The sequence below is a fragment of the Amphiura filiformis genome, chromosome 12, assembly GCF_039555335.1.
Source record: "Amphiura filiformis chromosome 12, Afil_fr2py, whole genome shotgun sequence".
NCBI classification, from domain to species: Eukaryota; Metazoa; Echinodermata; class Ophiuroidea; order Amphilepidida; family Amphiuridae; genus Amphiura; species Amphiura filiformis.
In genome coordinates, this window is record NC_092639.1 from 19,167,856 (window position 1) to 19,187,895 (window position 20,040).

At 36.4% G+C, this 20,040-nt stretch overlaps 1 protein-coding gene across 1 annotated transcript; it reads left to right on the top strand.

Moving 5' to 3' along the window:
* The first annotated feature begins 646 nt into the window (after positions 1 to 646).
* Positions 647 to 19,016, top strand: LOC140165903 (scavenger receptor cysteine-rich domain-containing group B protein-like). Its single transcript, XM_072189246.1, has 10 exons — positions 647 to 712; positions 6,398 to 6,715; positions 9,792 to 10,127; positions 10,814 to 10,936; positions 11,879 to 12,106; positions 12,605 to 12,767; positions 13,358 to 13,485; positions 15,193 to 15,450; positions 16,173 to 16,490; positions 18,231 to 19,016. Coding segments are annotated over exons 1-10 (1,938 nt in total). The 5' UTR covers positions 647 to 648; the 3' UTR covers positions 18,233 to 19,016.
* The last annotated feature ends 1,024 nt before the right edge of the window (positions 19,017 to 20,040 follow it).

Below are 20,040 nucleotides of genomic sequence, written 5' to 3' on the forward strand. Positions count from 1 at the left end.
CTAAGGACTCATAATCGGAAGGTTGCGGGTTCGAGCCCCGGCGACGCCATCGGGTTGTGCCTTTGAGTAAGGCACTTTATCTCCACTACTCCTCTCCACCCAGGTGTATAAATGGGTACCGGCATTCTTAAATTATGGAAAGGGTAACATACTCGCTGTAGAGGAGGTGTAGCGATCCCCTATAGCAACATTACACGGAGGAGTCTGGCCCAATCGCCAATGAAAGGGACATGGACACTCCGATCACTGTTTATACAGGATTGTCTCCTTTACCTTACATTAAGGTTACTCAAGGTTTTAACATTAAGGTTAATTATCGCTAACCCGTCACACATACTTATGCCCTTTTTCATACTTTTTATTTATTTTTACTCTTTACCCCATAATTTCCCTCATTCTTCAGGCCCTGCCCTCTATCGGGGCTATTTTATAGTTTAAGCTTGTTTGCTATTGTTAGAGCAACATTGTTTCTTTGTAATGGACCCGTATGGACACAATGTGTTACGTGTACATATGTGTACATCGGGTGTGATTGGACGATGGAAGGCTAAAACTGACGCATGCGTGAGTTAATTTGAAGCAATTTGGCACCGCTTCTACATGTATAGTGCAACTGATGAATGTGTTATTATAACACATTCCTTTATCATGGATGGACTGACTATAATATTGGTCGTGTTTCTCTTCGTAACAATGGTCCTCTCGACGAAAGGTACGTATTTTTTTTAATTGTATACCTTTTTTTATAATTGTAAATATACAAATGAACAATTGGAAAAGAAATATTAAAGGTGTGGACTTATTATACACTGCAAATATATAATTATTGCTCAACTCGTCGTCCGTATTCCATAGTGGCGTATAGTGGGGCGCCGCGAATAAACAACTTTTCGAGAAAATTGGGTTTGAAGAAATGTCAATTTAAAATCGAGTTGTGTAAATCAGACATTCATTATATTTTGTAAATGATGTGAAATTTCTGTAGTAAACTAAATAGATTTTATTGTTATATATTTTTCAAAAGAAATAAATACATGCTATTGCTGGCAAACTGAAAATAAAACTATACGTCACTATGGAAAACAAACAAAACGCAATACCCTATTAACCTAACGTTAACCGTACGCCACCTCGGTCGCCGTGTAATCCCTATGGCGTTACTTTTCGTCGTTCGTATTCCATAGTGGCGTATAGGTCCGATACGCGTACGCCACTATGACATACGATGTTTTTCATTTGTGCCGATATTTCATAATTATAAAATGTGTATAAAAAGTGGCGTATGGTCGATACGCCACAATAGAAAAAAAAAAATGTCACTTTGTAACTATACGCCACATTTAATTAATTAATTACTAATTAATTAGCTAATTATGACTGATGAGACTTAGAAAAATGAAAGAGAACATCATTAAAAACATATGTGCCAATTTTCAAAAAAAATGACCAAAAATCACTATACGCCACTGGGTAAGTCCATATGATATCAAGGAGGTCCCCACCTGACCCCTCAGATTTGCTTTATATTTTAGTCATATGTTGTACCTGTAAAAATATTAAAACCTGCAAATTTGAGGTCTGTAGCTCTTACGGATTTTCTGTGGCAGCCATTTAAAGTTGAAGTATGGGGTCTAAATTTGGACTCAAAAGTTGCCCTTTAAAAATTAATAAATGTCATCTTTGGGAGTCTGTGACTTCTTTACAAAAAGAGAGAGAGGTCTGAAACCTTGTATACACACTAACTGCATGACAATTTGTCAAAAAGTAAAAAAAACAAAAAAAACCGGTAATTGCGCGTTGTGTCACGGGGTCATTAAATATGCAAGAAAAAAATGTAATGTTTTGTAAACTGGCAAGTTTAGCCCCTCTAAATTCACATTTTTTGTCAGATTAATTATTTTTTGTTGTCACTGATGCTAAATATAGGATAAATACAATACATATCCAAACAATTGAGGTCACAACTCATTTACATTTCGAACAGCGCCCTCACGAAGATGAAATTTATTGCAAATTCAACATTTTCAGGGGGTCCAAAGTCGATGTGGTCCACCTTCAAAATTTATAAAACATTTTTTTATATGACTACTAGTCTTATATTACAACTTTGCAAAGTCTCAGTAATTGTCTAGGTTGACTTCATATAAAACGACAAGCCCAAAGTTGACCATTTTCTTATGATTGCATGTACTGCAAAGGTGCCGAATTTGGAAGGCTTAAAGTCAAATTGGCCCCAATATTGAAAATAAAATGGAAATTAAAGTAAATAGGGCCAATAACTACGCATCTAGTCATTTATTTTCAATATTGTGGCCATTTTGACTTTTAAACCTTCCGAATTCGGCACATGTGAATTTAGGGGGGCTAAAACTTGCCAGTATACAAAACATTAATGTTTTAGCCCCTAAATTACATTTGTTGTCAGAATAATTGTTTTTTTGTTGTCACTGATGCGATATATAGGACAAATACAATGCATATCCAAGACATAGAGGTGACAATTTATTTACATTTCGAACAGCGCCCTCGCAAAGATGAAATTTAAGTTGCAAATTCAACATTTTCAGGGGCCCAAAGTCAATGTGGTCAACCTTCAAAATTCATAAAACATCACTTTTATATGACTACTAGTCTTAAAGTACAACTTTGCTATATCCCAGTAATTTTATAGGTTGACTTCATATAAAACGACAAGCCCAAAGTTGGCCACAATATTGAAAATAAATGACTAGATGCGTAGTTATTGGCCCTATTTACTTTAATTTCCATTTTATTTTCAATATTGGGGCCAATTTGACTTTAACCCTTCCAAATTCGGCACATTTGCAGTACATGCAATCATAAGAAAATGGTCAACTTTGGGCTTGTCGTTTTATATGAAGTCAACCTAGACAATTACTGGGACTTTGCAAAGTTGTAATTTAAGACTAGTAGTCATATAAAAAAATGTTTTATAAATTTTGAAGGTGGACCACATCGACTTTGGACCCCTGAAAATGTTGAATTTGCAATAAATTTCATCTTCGTGAGGGCGCTGTTCGAAATGTGAATGAGTTGTGACCTCAATTTTTGGATATGTATTGTATTTATCCTATATTTAGCATCAGTGACAACAAAAATAATTAATCTGACAAAAATGTGAATTTAGAGGGGCTAAACTTGCCAGTTTACAAAACATTACATTTTTCTTGCATATTTAATGACCCCGTGACACAACGCGCAATTACAGATTTTTTTTTTACTTTTTGACAAATTGGGCATGCAGTTAGTGTGTATACAAGGTTTCAGACCTCTCTTATTTTGTAAAGAAGTCACAGACTCCCAAAGATGACATTTATTTAAAGGGCAACTTTTGAATCCAAATTTAGACCCCATACTCCAACTTTAAATGGCTGCCACAGAAAATCCGTAAGAGCTACAGACCTCAAATTTGCAGGTTTTTAATATTTTTACAGGTACAACATATGACTAAAATATAAAGCAAATCTGAGGGGGTCAGGTGAGGGACCTCCTTGATATCATATGGACTTACCCCACTATGGAATACAGCCGACGAACTGTTGAGTAAAATGAGTGAATTGAACTCAATGTTGATTAAAGGAACTAATATTGAGTAAAAATGTCATCAATTGACACACTTTCTTGTTCTGTTCCCTTTTTACTCAACATTGAGTAATTTTACTTTTTGATACTCTCTAAACAGCTACCAAAGATTGATAAATAGTTATACATTCAGGGAATCATGTTAAAGAAATCAGATCCCCCGGAGAAATCTCATAAGCCTGCTGGTTTTTTATATTTAAAGGAACGTTTTTTAGGTTTTAATTTCCGTGAGAAAAATCTGCATTCTTAAACACTTGAGAATGTTCTTGCAATCTTATTGGTTCTTACCCGTGTGATATGACACGATATTACATACCTTAATGCGTGCGTGTCGACGCGTTACTCGTACGCGCTATTTGAAGGTGCATAGCAACAACGGGACATCGATTCTAAGCCATAGGTAATTCCTTGTAAAATGTAGTATTTAATTTGATTAAAATATTTAATATGAATTGAAGTGTTTAAGAATGCGAATAAAGGTATTGTTTTTAGCCGCTGTCGTGTATATTTCGTGTCATATATAACGCGACATCATTATTTTTGGCGTCAAACAACTCGCCTTCGCCTCGTAGTTTTATCTAAAATGATGATGTCGCCCGTGTTATATGAGACGAAAGGTTTTAATTTCCGTGAGAAAAATCTGCATTCTTAAACACTTGAGAATGTTCTTGCAATCTTATTGGTTCTTACCCGTGTGATATGACACGATATTACATACCTTAATGCGTGCGTGTCGACGCGTTACTCGTACGCGCTATTTGAAGGTGCATAGCAACAACGGGACATCGATTCTAAGCCATAGGTAATTCCTTGTAAAATGTAGTATTTAATTTGATTAAAATATTTAATATGAATTGAAGTGTTTAAGAATGCGAATAAAGGTATTGTTTTTAGCCGCTGTCGTGTATATTTCGTGTCATATATAACGCGACATCATTATTTTGGCGTCAAACAACTCGCCTTCGCCTCGTAGTTTTATCTAAAATGATGATGTCGCCCGTGTTATATGAGACGAAAGATACACGACAGCGGCTAAAAACAATACCTTTATTCTCTAATTATAAACCTTTGACCCTTATATCTCTGTTACCATAAGTTGTAGATAATAGAAACTATACTTTTTAAAATCCATGTGACAAGACGGATCGTTTGATATGCATTTACAGTATTCCAAGCATTTTTAATTTCGACCCCTGTATTATGGATCCCCCCCCCCCCTCTGGAACTAGCCCACACTTTTGTGAGGGACATAGGAGCTTGTGTTATTTCAATTATCTCAAAGAACCGATATCAACCCTCAATAATTCCTCTGCTCTCGGGGTCATATGGAAAGGTTTCTATACAAAAACGATTCTCTTATAAACCATCTACGCACAGTTTCCATGGCCACCTCGATACACCTGAACACACATTTTCGTCTAAGAGCTTCCAAGCAGAGAACAGCAAGCAGTGAATTGTCTCCACGCTGTCTTTGATTACACTACACGGTTGAGTCCATAGCATCGTATGAGCTGTGGAGCTTTTAGCTGGAAAATGGGCCTCTGTAATTGTTTTTTGTCGAAACCTCAAGTGTTCCCTTCATCCAATCAGAATTTGTTTTATATCAAACGAAAGCTAAGACTTCCCCTAAAACACTTTTCGTCACAAGGTCAACAGATTCAATGTTATAGCAAGGCGAATGTGGTAAATCTGTTGAAAACTACCTATTAATATCCAAGCACAATTTTTGACCAAAATGTAGGTTTTAAAATTCAAAACCTCAAGTTTTCCTTACAATATTTGTCAAATTTTATGTCATTAAATGAAAAAGCACACTGAGCAATGAGCAATGGCCAATTCTCTTTAAATTGCAAATCTTGTACAAAATGTTACTATTTTCGCCTGTTTTGTCATACGGTTGTAAATAATCAATGAACTATGACTTTGCTTAAGAGCGCTTACAAATTGATATAAACGATCATCACCTGGTATGTTACGACACAAAGTTAATGGGGCTTCCAAAGAGAAAATTCGCCAACGAGTAAAATTTCACTGAAAGTAATAATCATGATAATGTATATATTTTCAATTTCACATGACTCGATAATTTGAAAAAAAATCTACTAAATCAAAACGATTATCACCTGGAATGGTTCGACACAAAGTTAATACCAAAGAAAGGTTGTCATTAAGTAAAATTTCACTGAAAGTGGTAATAATGATTATGCATTTTCAATTTCACATGAAAAGATATATTTAAAAACACATTCACAAATCATAATGATAATTACCTAGTATGTTGCAACACATTATTTTCAATTTCACATGACTCGATAATTTGAAAAACAAAATCTACTAAATCAAAACGATTATCACCTGGAATGGTTCGACACAAAGTTAATACCAAAGAAAGGTTGTCATTAAGTAAAATTTCACTGAAAGTGGTAATAATGATTATGCATTTTCAATTTCACATGAAAAGATATATTGAAAAACACATTCACAAATCATAATGATAATTACCTAGTATGTTGCAACACAAAAGTTAATGGGCCTACCAAAGAAAGTTCGTAAAATTTTGCTGAAGGTAATAATCATGATAATACCAGGTTGAACAAATTCACCAGCATCGGTAGAATAAAACAATCAAAATGTTCTTATTTCTGATCCAAATAAATTGCATTTACTGTGTACGTTTCGATAACCTCTGTGTTCTTTGTCAACACTGAATAAAAACGCTCTGATTTTGATCAAAATTACGTATTTATACTTTTTATATTTTGTATCATTTTGATATTGAAACCCTCAATTACAGAACTGAGCGTTCGCCTTGTTGGAGGAGGTACCAATAATGAAGGAAGAGTTGAAATCTTTTACAATAACACCTGGGGAACTGTATGCGATGATTATTGGGACCAAGATGACGCCACTGTAGTATGCCGTCAACTGGGACTACCTACTGATTTAGTAACAGCGTATAGCGAAGCATTCTATGGTTCAGGATCTAGTGCCATTTGGTTAGACGATGTTGACTGTTCAGGATTGGAAAATAGTTTAATCAACTGCACTTATCCAGAATGGGGAAGTCATAACTGCGACCACAGTGAAGATGCGGGTGTTTCGTGTGAAAATGGTGTGGTATTAGTTTTAAAATATTTTAATTCATTTTTAATTATCCTGATAATTGAATTGTAAATGAGCAACATGTAAGATGTCAAAGTCTTCTTGAAAACAGACAAGATAAATTATACTTGATAGAAACAAAATAGATTAAAAAAACTACAATAACCATCCCCAAGAATACCAAAAAAATTATACAATAAGATTAGATGTTCTTCTGAATATGTGTGAATGAATTTGTTACTTCCCAACGGTGTTTCATTAACAGTAAGTCGGTAGTTCTGAATGGTGGTTCTGAGTGGGGAGAACCTGGTACAAACCCGCGGTGCAGGTCTGTAGATTCAATATAGAGCCCCGCAGGGCGTGGAAGCAAGGGTAAATGTAACACATTTTAACACCAAAATAATATATCAATTAGTAAATTGTTGGGGCCAGTCTGGAAATTTTATGCAAACCAATAAAAAACAAAACAAAACAAAACAAAAACGATATCCATTTTTGCACAGCAGCAGAGACAGCCCACTACCGTAAATAAAACAAACAAGAAATGTCTTTAAAAAAGACAATGCCTCCAAGATACCAGTGGGCACCTTTTGTTATTAGTTAAGGAGACACTTATAATGCTAGCTTTAAGGTAACTCTATTGTATATAGATTTTTGTCTGATTGAAATATGTGAGTCCATTCTCTCCTGATTACAAGACTGAAAATTTTATTTTATTCGGATATTCGGTTACCAAAATATATGGCCTATCAAAATGGCGCAAAACCAAGAAGTTGGCAACAAATTTCTTTTATTTTTGTTATGCAATGTTGTCAGGTAGGCCTTATTTTCTAATTATATATGCAAGAATTGTACAAAGTAAAATGTTCAGATCGGCTACAAAATAAGATATAAAACCCATGGATGCCTTTTTCCATGCAAATTTCCATTTGCATAATTAATTAGGGCCCTAATCAATTTTTCTAATAAGTGGCCCTAATTAATTATGCAAATTGAAATTTGCCAAAACGCAACCGTAATTTTGTAGTACAGTGTGTGTTCTACCCATGTAGGCCTACCATGCCTCAGTACTATAGCTCTTTTAATTGTATCTGAAATCTGTACTTTGCATAATTCATGCATGTAATTAGCAAATCATCTGGCAACTGGACTTAAAAATATAGAAAATAAAAAGAAAGTTGTAGCCAATTTTTCGTTTTGGTTTCGCGCCATTTTGACAGGCCATTATATCTCAAGAACCGAATGTAATCTACAGGGCATAAGATTTAACATATTATTTAAATAGAAAGAAAATCTAAATTTGTGTATTAGCCAATAGGGCCACGGTCACCTAAAGCCATCTTGCAATCTTGCAGATAATTCTGATGTATGAAATAAGACCTTCAAACTTTCAGATATGAAGAGTTCCAGATGCAGGCAGCCGTTTCTGGTTTTTTTTAAATACTATGCCCAAGTTGTATCAAGAGTCATTTCTCGTGGATTTTTTGACTGAAAATTACGATTGTAACGTTTCAGAGTAACAAATTTTCGTATCAGATTTTTTTATGCTTGTTTATTATATTTTGTATTCAAGACTAAAATAATATTAATATTATTATATTTAGGGGGTCTTTTTATAGGCCATTACTCTTTTGTATGTGTAATTGAATAAAAAATCAAAAACATTATTGTTTTATTTTGTTTCCTTCATTTGTGCTTTGTCTTGCATCGAAAGGGCCAATATCAACACCTTGTTTGTAAGAATTATTGTGTGGGGAAAGATGAATCTTGCATTTTATTTTTATTTTTATCTTTACAAACAAAAAGCAAATTTCTCAGTCAAAGTCTTGAAACGGTCATGGGTATGCATGCAAAAATATTACAACAGTACTCAGTAGAACATAAAAAACTGATACATGACCAACCACGCATGGGAATTGGGGAAACACATATTCTAAAACGAATTATTCCGAAATATATCAACGCAATAAAATTGCAATACTTTAGTACATGTATTTGAACAGCAATGAAGCCGGCCATAGGCGCGGCTAGGCGTATCATACCATACATTGCAGTTCAAATGCATCATGATCATGATTGTGGCCTAGTCGAGCCTAGCATGCATGCCAGTCGGTCTGCTGACTCGCCGCGGCACAAAAATACCTCCAATTTTGCACAAAACAATCCATGATGTCAAATTATCACATCCAAAGTGTCGCCATGAACGTCAGCTTCAACTTCTCCAGCCAAAGTTTTTGCATTGATAATCAGGTTTCATGTAATCATGAAATTAAAAGCTTGTTTGATGTGTATTCCCATTGCCACAGCATAACGGTTTTCCAATTTGTCTTCTACGATAAAGCTGCTGATGAGCGCTGAGGCTACAACCTATAATTAAAGACCGAATTAAAAAGTCTAGTTTGCGTCTGACGTCATGACAAAGGCGCGCCGTGATTGGTTGCTGACCTGCGCAGTATGGCATTTTTGGTCTGGTTGACAGGACGGCATACGCAAGCTAGTCTTTTTAATTCGGTCTTCAATTATACAACATATGAGTTTGAAAATATTCTAATGCATAATTCATTAACTTGATAGACCCACGCCATTGGCGCCACGTGCTAGGTGTTTCTAGAATCCCTATAGTATAAGATTAATTTTAATGCTAATTTATTGCACATGCTGAGGAAGCGTGATTACCTTTTTGAACATTCGGAAATGGCGATAGGCGAATTTATGTATGGCGCAGAGAGGTGGGGGATATATATTGGGCTCTCAATATTGGGCGGAAATTAGAGTACTTGTGAGAATATAATTTGTACAATCGGCCTACATGCCGCGCAATGTGCGGCATTTTAGGTGTCAATTTCAAAGCAAACTACCTCCTTCGGAGGCAGAAAAACTTCCGGTAGTGGAACTGTACCGGGTTTTTACCACACATGTACCACCATAGTTCTGATTGATTTTCTTGTTTCTTGTTAGTCACCGGTGTTCTTCATATCGCCCCCCCCAAAAAAAAAAAAAAAGACAAAGCTATGGTAGTTGGTTAATAAAATAGTTGGACTGTACACCAAGTTCTAATTCCAAATATCAAATACATCATTGTTTAGCCTCTGCGAGCTCTATTCAACATCAATTACGCATTGTTGGCGGGCCTAATAGCTATGAGGGAAGAGTGGAAGTATATTATAACAATTCGTGGGGAACAGTATGCAATGACTATTGGAGTATTAACAACGCCAAAGTTGTATGCCGCCAAATCGGACTGCCGTATACTGTTGCTAAACCAATCGGAAATGCTCCATTTGGACCAGGATCGGGACAGATATGGCTGGATGATGTTGTCTGCAATGGATCAGAAAGTAGACTGCAAGAATGTAATCATAACGGATGGGGTATCAACGATTGTGGACATTATGAAGACGCCAGTGTTGGCTGTTATAATGGTACAGAATTTAAAAATAACAATAATACTATACTTAGCATGCTTAGTGTACAGACATTGTAAAACGACGTTATTTCCCCCTTTAATTTGTATATAAATGTTAATATGAAATTATGCAATGCACATATTGCACGTGGCGTGGTAGAAAACTGGCCTGAAACGTCTCAAATGCATATAAATCGATCGGTTTACGACAAATATGTATTTTGGGTTATGAAAATGATCTCGGAATTTTGATCCATGAACTTTCCCACGGTGGACCAAATTTAGATAAAAAATTATCTCAATTTCTTTTAACTACATTTTTGTCCACCGTGGGAAAGTGCATAAATCAAAATTCCAACTTAATATTTATAACCCAAATACATAGCCAACAAATTGTCACACATCGCTCCTGCTCAAGCTATTTCCGGTCCTCGAACCCACGATCTTGGGCGCCAGCATATAGACCAAAAGAGGATATCAACGTCATGTCTATCCACTAACGCATTTATACCTCTCTATGACAATATAATAGTCCTATTTCTGGTAAACCGATAAAATTATGTGTACTTGAGACGTTTCGGCCAGTTTTCTACTACGCCACGGCCATTTCTAATAGCAACAGTAGGTTATGGCTCTCTATGTTATTTCACTAAGTAAACATGGCCTATAATGCTGACAAATTGCCTCTTTTTTGTGTTTCAGTAAGCAACCCATGTGACAGTGCACCGTGTCTTAATGGAGGGGTTTGTAACAACCAAGGTACCTCATACACATGTGCATGCCTGGCAGGTTATGAAGGATCTAATTGTCAACATAATAATCCAAGTAAGTAATAACTATCAAGTGATTTAGAATTTATATTACTAATTGATAATTCACTTTGGGCAAAATCAAAAGCAGGTTAATACTGGAAACAGTTAAGGGGGTACTACACCCCTGACCAATTTTGTGCCTATTTTTGCATTTTTCTCAAAACTTATATAGCGCATTGGTGACAAGTAAGATATATATATTATAGGGGCAAGGACTATACAACTACTGTACTGAAAATTTTATTTCAGCACAGACAACAGTGGAGTTACAGTCAAAAATGAGGGAAAACCAATATTTGATCAATAAATCAATAAATCAATAAATACTTGCCTTGAGTTGCTAAATTTTCAGTGCAGTAGTTGTAGTCCTTGCCCCTATAATATACATATCTTACTTGTCATCAATGTGGTATAATTTTTGAGAAAAATGCAAAAATAGGCACACAATTGGTCAGGGTGTAGTACCCCCTTAAGCAACGTAAATATTGCAATACGTATTATTTTACTGATGCTTTGGTGTGTTTTATAATTATTCAAAAAGTTAATCAAGTTTTACCCACATAAACATAATTATACATATGTAGCAGACTAGTCTCGTGATTTAATATGAAAATATCCGTAAAATCGGTCTGCGTTGTTTAGTATGCAATTAACTATTATAATCCATGCGTATTATGTACTTGGTCACATTCAAACACAGTGGCGGCGCCAGGAATTTTTTTTTCGGGGGGGGCAAAATTGCCAAATTTTGCGCACAATTGCCGCAAAAAGTGGAAATTTACGTGATTTGTGGTATATTGCCTCAAAAAGGGGAGGGTATAAACTGGGGCGGCAAGAAAAATATTTGGGGGGGGGGGGGGAAGTGCCCCTAGCGCAGACACTGTTCAAACACCCTTGCTACAAGATAATCTAATAAGTACTTGTGACATATCTTAATATGTTGTCAAATATACAGATAATGATATCATAATCGTCACTGACCTTGACTCAGCGAAGATTTTTACAGGGCCGATGAGTACACTACAACTGGTTGAAATCCCTCTACAAAACGTACAACGTCCAGTAGCTGTTGACTTTGATCCTGTAGATCAATTGGTGTACTGGACAGATGTAACTACTAATACAATAAACAGAGCATCTCTAGATGGTTCAAACCAACAAGTTGTTATTTCAAATTTGTCAGGTTTGTTTATGGTGTTGTATATATTCTATAGATATTAATAACGTGTATGACAAAGTGAACTTCTACTGCAATAATATATTTAAAAACGATCTACTGTAATAATATATTCAAAAGCAAAGTATTGTTTGAATGTAATTAATTGATAACAATAATTATGTTGTTAATAATAATATTTTTTTCTGTTTTTACAGACTTTTTCTGGGCCTTTTTTAACATACATTTTTTTAAACGTAATACCTGTACTGAACCAGCAAGTTGCCATTTATATAATTTGCTTTGTTCTTTTACAAGGCAAAGTACAAATTATTTGAAATTTTGTCGTAATGTTGTAGTTTTTAAGGAGGATGATCATTTTTATAGACATATTCAGAAAGAAATTCCCGCAGCATGCTATTTGTCAAATTCAAATTAAAAAATAATAATATTGTTCAATATTAAGAAAATATTTTAAAAACCGCACATTTTTAGCAGTGTAGACACAATGCTTTCATTCCTTAGATCCAGAGGGGCTTGCATTAGAAACGGTGAATAGACAGTTCTTCTGGACAGATACTGGTAGTAATAAAATTGAAAAAGCTAACATGGACGGTAGCGGAAGGACGCCTATCATAGATCAGAATTTGGATGAGCCAAGGGCAATCGTGGTAGACGTACAACGAAGGTAAATCTACTAAATTCTACTTTGAGCTATTTCTTTCACATTCTTTGTGGTAAACTTAAAGATGTCATTTAGAGAAAAAGGTGGAAAACAATATAGCAAAAGATAATCAAAAATTTACTTCGTATATTATTCGCATAGTCCTCAAACAAGTACGTTTTTATTGCGAAAACAATATTGGGAATCAGTTGGCCTTTTGACCAAGTCAGTGATTGGTCAGAATTAACTCTCGCAACCTTCACAATCTTCGGTAAGTAGTGTCTCATGGTTATACAGGTTTAGGCAAAGTAGATTTCATCATGCTGTTGCCATCTTTCTCTCTCCTGTCTTCTCCTCTACTCTTCTCTCTCCTCCCTGTCTCCCTCTCTCGTCCTCTTTATTCCTTCCCTCTTCTCCTCCTTTCCTTCGTCATCACTTTGTCTCTTTCGTACTTTGATCCCCCTTACTATAATGTTCACTCACTTTCAAACTGTCCGTTAACTGTTTGATCATGAAAAGGAAATTGTTTCTTTAAATTTTAAGGCGATAGCTATGTATTGTACATGTATACACCTTAACATATAAATCATGCGGATCTTCTTCTCCGTCAACAGCCGCTTTTTTTGGACTGACTGGGGAACAAGTCCCAAGATTGAACGAGCAAACATGGATGGAAGTGTGAGAGCAACTCTTATAAACTCAGATTTACAGTATCCTAATGGCTTGGCAATTGACTTCACAGGTATATAAATATTGTCACATTACGCGACAGGTCCCTTTACGTTTGAACAATTTTTGTTTTTGTTCCTAAAGGTAAATGGAATGGACTCCCGCACACATCAATCAATACGTTTTTATAGTTTTGTAACCATAGTAACATGCTAAACACCCGCGCATGTGAACAAGCTTGATTTTCCCCATTTACCATATCTAAGAAAAGGAAGATTGTTAATTTCACCATTTTGAGCAATAAACAATAAGAAAATAATCCTTTAAGGGGTCGGTCACACCACTTTACACAGTTTTCTTTGTGGGACCTGGGAGATCCCCAGCAAACACAAAAAACGTTTTTAAAACGTTTTAAATAAGTTATATTTTGGCTTTTGGTTTAGGTAAAAACGTTTTAGTAATATTAAATTATATAAACGTTTTTGTATGAAAACACACTACAACAATATTTTGTAAAATGTTTTCAAAAATGTTATTGTAAACTATTTTTGCAAACATTTTTTGCCAAATATTTTGTCAACACTTAAATAACGTTATGTTAAAATATTTGCCTTTTTATTTGCCATATTTTGTTTTCTTCAAAACGTTTGAATAACATTTAAATGTCGGGTTATATAAAGGTCATAAAAACGTATTTAAAACGTTATTGCAAATATTTTGGGCAAAAATTTTTCGCAAAATATTTTTTCAACCCAAACATATTATTCTTTTTAAAATGTTTTGTATCAGATTTTCAAAAATGTTTTTGGAATGTTATTAAAACGTTTTATACCCTTTATATAACCCGACATTTAAACGTTTTCTGGGCAGTAGATTATCAAAAAAAATTTCAATGTTAAAAAACGTTTTACACCCTTAATATACCCTTTATATAACACGACATTTAAACATTTTCTGACAACATTTTATAACCTTTTGCGAATGATGTCGAAAACGTTTTGTGTTTGCTGGGTCATCAGAACATACCGAATACGAGGAATGGCGTTCTGATATCAGTTAATTTGATTGTTTTTTAAATTCGCGATAAAATACCAATTTCAATTACCATAAGGAAGATTGTTAATTTCACCATTTTCAGCAATAAACAATAAGAAAAAAAACCTTTAAGGGGTCGGTCACACCCCTTTGTACAGTGTTCTTTGTGGGACCTGAGAGATCATCAGACACACCATAGTGCATACCGCACCGTATACGAGGAATGGCGTTCTGATATCTGAGAGACAGGATCCGAAACACCACCATGCGCAAAACCTTGGGTGTTGAGTTATCCATCTTGGACAGAAGAACCCGAAAGGTCTACATTACTTTGGCCACATCCAGAGAATGCCTCCCTTTCCCCTTCTCAAGATGGCCTTGAATGCCTCATCCAGGGAGTCAGAGGTGGGCAGACTGCCTGCTAGCTGACTGCAAAAGAACCAACTTAAACGCCATAGTAAATGCCAGCCATATAGCAGACGACAGAACAGTTTGGCAGTTCATTGTGATGCGGATGTCCCCATTCAACCCCCAGTTGGAGTGAACGGGGTAGGTCAAGGTAGATCAAGATCAAGGCTCACAGGTCCCACAAAAATACTGTGCAAACATCAAGCCCTTAATGAAAATCTAAAAATATAAACATTGAATATAACTAAACCTGGTCAACTAAAACGAGATCAAAGTTGGGAGTGTTTTCACTGAAACGCCCTGTATATAATATATTGAAGTAATATGTTGCTCGCAGGTAATTTGATGTACTGGTGTGATGCAGGTATGAATCGCATAGAGGTTGCCGACGTAAATGGACAATCCAGGAGAATTATTGCTACTACCACCAGTGTTGATATTCATCCTTTTGATATTGGTATTTATAACAACGACATCTACTGGTCTGATTGGGGTTTACATAGGTTAGCTAAGGTGAATAGATACAATCCCGAAGATGTAACGACAGAAGGGCAGCCAGTTTTTAATAAAGCTGGAGGATTACATATCTTTAAAGGTAAGTCATAATGAATAATTACTCGGAAAAGAAATTGATGCTGTTACGTTTAATTTTTCTAATTAATTCTATCATGACTATAGTTGTCTTAACCCCCTAAGCACTACCAGCCTCTGATTGGTCAATTACATATATAATATCTTCATTTTAATCACCAATCAGAATGGAGCTTTGCAAATAATTCACCCCAATTTTTTAGGTGATGTAATTATTCTAACAATGTTGCTGATTGGTCCAATTGATAATGAAAACTTCTTGTTGGCCAATCGGCAGGTAGTTCTCATGGGGTTTTAGTTTCGAATTGTGAATACAACATTACCACAAATGTTGGTGCCTCAAAATCCCCTTAATCACATTTTGAATACTGAGGAATGAACAGGGGGAATGAGATCTATAAGATTCACTCTAGCAGGGCAAGAGAATGCGAGACATAATTCTAAATTGAAAATGAACGATACAAGCCCGTGGCATTCTACATTATTTAATATGTACCTGTAATTGGACGCTACGACAAAGCAATATAATGAGCAGTCATGACTGAGGTGATATTACCCGAGTATAATCCCCGCTGAGCCCTGATTTTTTCGCTCTCTCAATTTATGTCAGTTTTTGTGACACTTTTTGCTGCAATTTTCTTATGGAGCAATTTGATCATTTTGACATTTTCCATTGCGATGTAATAATTTTTACAGCGTCAACAATTGTTATCTTTTATTTTTAAGCAATTGGAATTCAACTTGCCGGGGGAAGTAATAGCAACGAAGGCAGAGTTGAAGTATTTCATAACAATGTCTGGGGTACAGTGTGCGATGACTCGTGGGGTACGAATAATGCAATAGTTGTATGCCGTCAACTTGGACTCCCCTATACGGCTGCTCAAACACTAGGAACTGCTGCCTTTTGGAAAGGATCTGGACAGATATGGCTGGATGAAGTAGACTGCAGTGGATCAGAAAGCAGCCTGGAGGACTGCGATCATAACGGATGGGGCACACATGATTGTGGCCATACTGAAGACGCTGGTGTTCTTTGTTCCGATTGTAAGTCATATTCATCATGTTTATGAGCGCACCAAGGTTCGCTATTCGCTATAAAAGTGACTTAAGGCTACCATAGCAATATATGACTATATCGCCCTGCACTACAACGTTCACGCGGTACCTATGCATTGAACCATATCATGCTGAACACTCGCACCTTTTAGATTGGTATCTTTGAAAAGAGCGGTATTTTATTCAATCTATGATTGCAGACAAGCACAGGTGATGAGTACAACCAACTTGATTGTAGTGCAGGGTTTTGTAATCAACATTGTATTCATCTATTGCTATGGTAGTTAATCCGATTATTACGCCACTTCTACAGCGAATACTTTGTGCAAGCTATGAGTGACAAGACTTATAACATCGTAAATTGATGTAGAATACCGTACACACATTTGGGCGCAGTAACGTAGGCTTTGTGTAGTGTTTGACAGGCGGGCGCTTATGTACGCGAGCGTAAGTTCGGACTTAATTGACAAGCACAGCAAGAAAACCCGAATAATGTTTGCCGCTTATATTTTGAAAAAAACTATAGGAGCCATTCTAGGGAATTATAACAACAGTATAGGAAGAATATGCGTTAGTGGCGGCATGTTAACTTAATACATAAAGATAAAAATAAAGGTATTAACTTAATTATATAAAGACAAAAATAAAGGTGTTAACTTAATTATATATATAAAGACAAAAATAAAGATGGACTGTCTAACCTGGCTACTAATTGAATTTCTATTTGAAATTGAATCAATGATTGTAATAGTTAAAACCTCGCGAATAACTAAAACCAGCGCAACTGAATAAATTACTGTAATCATATTTAAAACAAGTTAGTAATGGTAATTTTGCAAGTACAGTTACCCGTTATTTTGGTTCCTAATCATTATTTACCTCATTGGATTGTATCAGATTCTGTCACAAAATTCTGTAACAAAAGTTTCTGCATGTCACTTTTAACAGGTTCTACTCTAAATAAATCTATTGGAAAGGAAAGAAAGAAATTTTATATAAAAGGTTAGCCCCCCCCTTGTATGCAGTATTCCGCCGATTGTATCACAAATCGTATATGACTTTCGGTAATTGTTGCAGTGACATATCTTCGTATAGAGGCCGTCAGCCTTTCGCCATCTTGTGGGTACAACTGATACGCGTGTTCATGCGCCAGGCACTGCGCGCAGGGCGCACCTTGCCACGCAGCTCTTTTCACGCATCGGCGCAGTGATTTTGCTGTTCACGCATGGAGATCGAACGATCATCGCAGCGTGTACCCACAAGATGGCGGCATATGACGTCACGCTGACGGCCTCTATTCGCTGTAGAAGTGATTATGTAACAGGATTAAATACCATAGCAAATAGGCTAAAACAATTTTTGAATATATCGCGCTGCACTAGTGTTCAACAATTGTTTTATCCTATTGCTATGGTAGTTAATCCGATTGTTACATGACTTCGACGGCGAATAGGCTAAAACAATTGTTGAATATATCGCCCTGCACTACAAGCAGGTCGCACTCATCACCTGTGTATGTATGCAATCATAGATAATCTTACAGGTGCAAGTGATCAGCATGATATGGTTCAATGCAGAGGTACCGCATAAACGTACTAGTGCAGCGCGATATATTAAAACAAAATTAACCTATTACTATATGGTAGTTAGTCCGGTTGTTTACATCACTTGCGAATACACATGTACATAATTTCACAATTGCTCTTCTTTTTGTCTTTAATGTTTCAGAACCCGCTTGATCTTGCCTTTATACAGCCATGCACAGTAACAAGAACTGTGCAGGATATCAATCGATTGTGCTTCATAGAGTAATTCAAGGACCTCGGTGCATATTTACCGTTGCCATAACATTTATTTAAATAATTCCACACCGCAAAAAAAATTATTACTCATAAGTACTCGAAGCTTGGCTAGTGGTCAGGCTTCCAAAGCTAGCAGGCTAGCCCTATCAATATGGATCCATTTTATTGATCTATCTTTCTGTCAGTGTGAAATTGTAAGCACTGTTATATGGGACTAATTGGGACTAATAAAAAGTCTGATGGCTTAGGAAGCTTGACCACTAGCCATGCTTCGAGAAACCGGCCCAATGAAGCTAATGAATAGCTGCGTATTTTAAACGGATATAAACTTCGCAATAATTTATTTCTTAAGTTGTATACTAACCAGGGGGAATGTTGGCAATTGCAATATTTTCATCAAATTTATTATGAGGTTATGAGGTTTTGAGGCCTCACCCCAGACAACCTACTACCGTTTGTCTGGGGGTCAGGGGGGCCGGCCAAGATTGACTGAATTTTGACGTCGTCATTGGTTTTACACGTAACACGAAAATGTCTCAAATAATTCCAAAAGTGTATGCATGTTATCAAGCACTATTTTATCAGTCTCAAACCGTTGAGGTTCGACAGTGAACCTCATTGTAAGTACTGTTTTTTGAATTTTTTGTATGATATTTTCGCACGATATAAATAAAATAAATGTAGACATTTATATAGCGCTTTATGCCGTAAACAGCCTCAAAGCGCTTTACATTTATTCCGCCGTCACTAGAATATGTCGGAACCACGTTTGCAGCCTACAAGTGGCGCAGGGTCCATCAGTACAACAACTGTGACTACCCCTAACAGCTTCCCATTGCACCTGGGTGGGGTGAGGCAAACGAGGCAAAGCGCCTTGCCCAAGGGCGCAACACGGTGGTGGGACGGGGAATCGAACCCACACACGTCGAACAAGCTCTCAGATTATGAGTCCAAGGCCGTAACCACTGAGCCACCGTGCCCTCTGATATGTTATGATATATACTGAAAATTTCCTCCCACGTATACCAATGTATGTATGGTCTAGAGGTTGACATGTTCGCCTGCCACGCAGAGGGTCCCGAGATCAATTCCTACTCCCGGCTGATTTGTTTTTCTCCACATTCATTTTGAATCCAAAATTATTTATTTTCATGTGAAAATGTATACATTGCACTGGGAAATATATTGTGTGCATTTTTTTTTCTGTAACGGGGCCAATAGAGCTAAAAACGCACCTTGGCTCGGGGAAAAATAATTGCGTCCCGTCCAGGCAGTGTTGCCGTCATATTGTCTGTTTTGTTTGCGCTATTGGCTGTTGCCACATTGAATAATGTCGGCCACCGTCGTCTGTCTGGGCAGACGATGGTGGACTACATTATTCAATGTGGCAAAACAGACAATATGACGGCAACACTGCCTGCACGATGGACGCAATTATTTTTCCCGGAGCCAAGATCCGTTCTTAGCTCTATTGGCCGGGTGGCCCCATTACAGAAAAAAAATGCACAAAATATATTTCCCAGTGCAATATATACATTTTCACATGAAAATAAATAATTTTAAATTCAAAGAAAAAAAGAAGAAGAAAAATTTTTAATCATCGCCGGGGATGGGAATCGATCTCGGGACCCTTGGCGTGGGCGGCGAGATCCGTAATCACTACACCACGTAAACTCATTGATACACGTAGGGGAAATTTTCAGTATATATCGTAACATATCGTGTGTTATTCATAC